Raw genomic sequence first — 800 nt, 5'->3', positions numbered from 1 at the left:
CCCGCCTCCTCCCCCCTGGCCCCCCCCCCGCCCCCCCCCAGCCGCTCCTCCACCCTCTCGTCCGGCTCCGTGTCCCTGTCCCCCAAACTGGGCGCGGACAAGGAGGCGGCCAACAGCGAACTGCAAAACATCCAGCGCCTGGTCAGTGGGCTCGACCCCAAGCAGGACAGATCCCGCAGCGGCTCCCCGTAACCCCCCGGCCTCCGGGAGCTCATTTCAAATCAGTCTCGCAGTGCACTTTGTTTTAAAGAAACCACATCCTCCACCCCGCGAGTGTTTTTTTTTTTTTAGCCCCGTCCTTTATTTTGGTTTAATTTTTTCCTTTCCTCTTTCTATATTTTTTTGTCGATATAAAATCCCGCGGCGTTGTGTGCGTGCTTAGCAACCAAAAGGTGGAGCAGGGGGAAAGGGTCGGGGATGGGGGAGCGCTGGGTCGGAGGCTCCTCGCAGGGAGCAGAACTGGCCGGATCGAGGCACCGGTGGGGTTTGGGGCATCCTCCTTAAAGCAAACCACATTTTAGCCTAAAGCATATTGCAGGTCTGGTTTTCACCTATAAAGCTGTATTATTTAAAACTGTGCCCTATTTGCAAAGAAAAAAAAAAAAAAAAGAAAAAAAAAAAGACCTAAAAGAAAAAATAAAAGAAAAAAATCAAACAAACTTATGAATAAAAATTTAGTGAGAGAAGTGATGTTTTTTCTCTCCGAAAGAAAAGTGTGTAAGTAACTTGCATATTGGTTCTTCAACAGTTGTTTCCTGGGCGGGTTGTTAACCACAACCCCCTCAGTCGATATTAAGGGA

The 800-nt window shown here is 49.4% G+C and overlaps 1 protein-coding gene across 1 annotated transcript in view; it reads left to right on the top strand.

Annotated features, from left to right (window-relative positions):
• The window catches only part of TBX3 (T-box 3), an 11,445-nt gene extending 10,945 nt beyond the window's left edge, over positions 1-500 (top strand). Inside the window, exon 7 of the mRNA XM_017746479.1 lies at positions 1-500. Within this exon, the coding sequence (XP_017601968.1) occupies positions 1-192 (192 nt within the window). The 3' untranslated portion in view covers positions 193-500.
• Positions 501-800: the final 300 nt, after the last annotated feature.

Source organism: Corvus brachyrhynchos, unplaced genomic scaffold, assembly GCF_000691975.1.
Source record: "Corvus brachyrhynchos isolate BGI_N302 unplaced genomic scaffold, ASM69197v1 scaffold19, whole genome shotgun sequence".
NCBI lineage: Eukaryota > Metazoa > Chordata > Aves > Passeriformes > Corvidae > Corvus > Corvus brachyrhynchos.
Note: the sequence above shows the minus strand (reverse complement) of the source record. Positions and strands in the feature narration are given on the sequence as shown.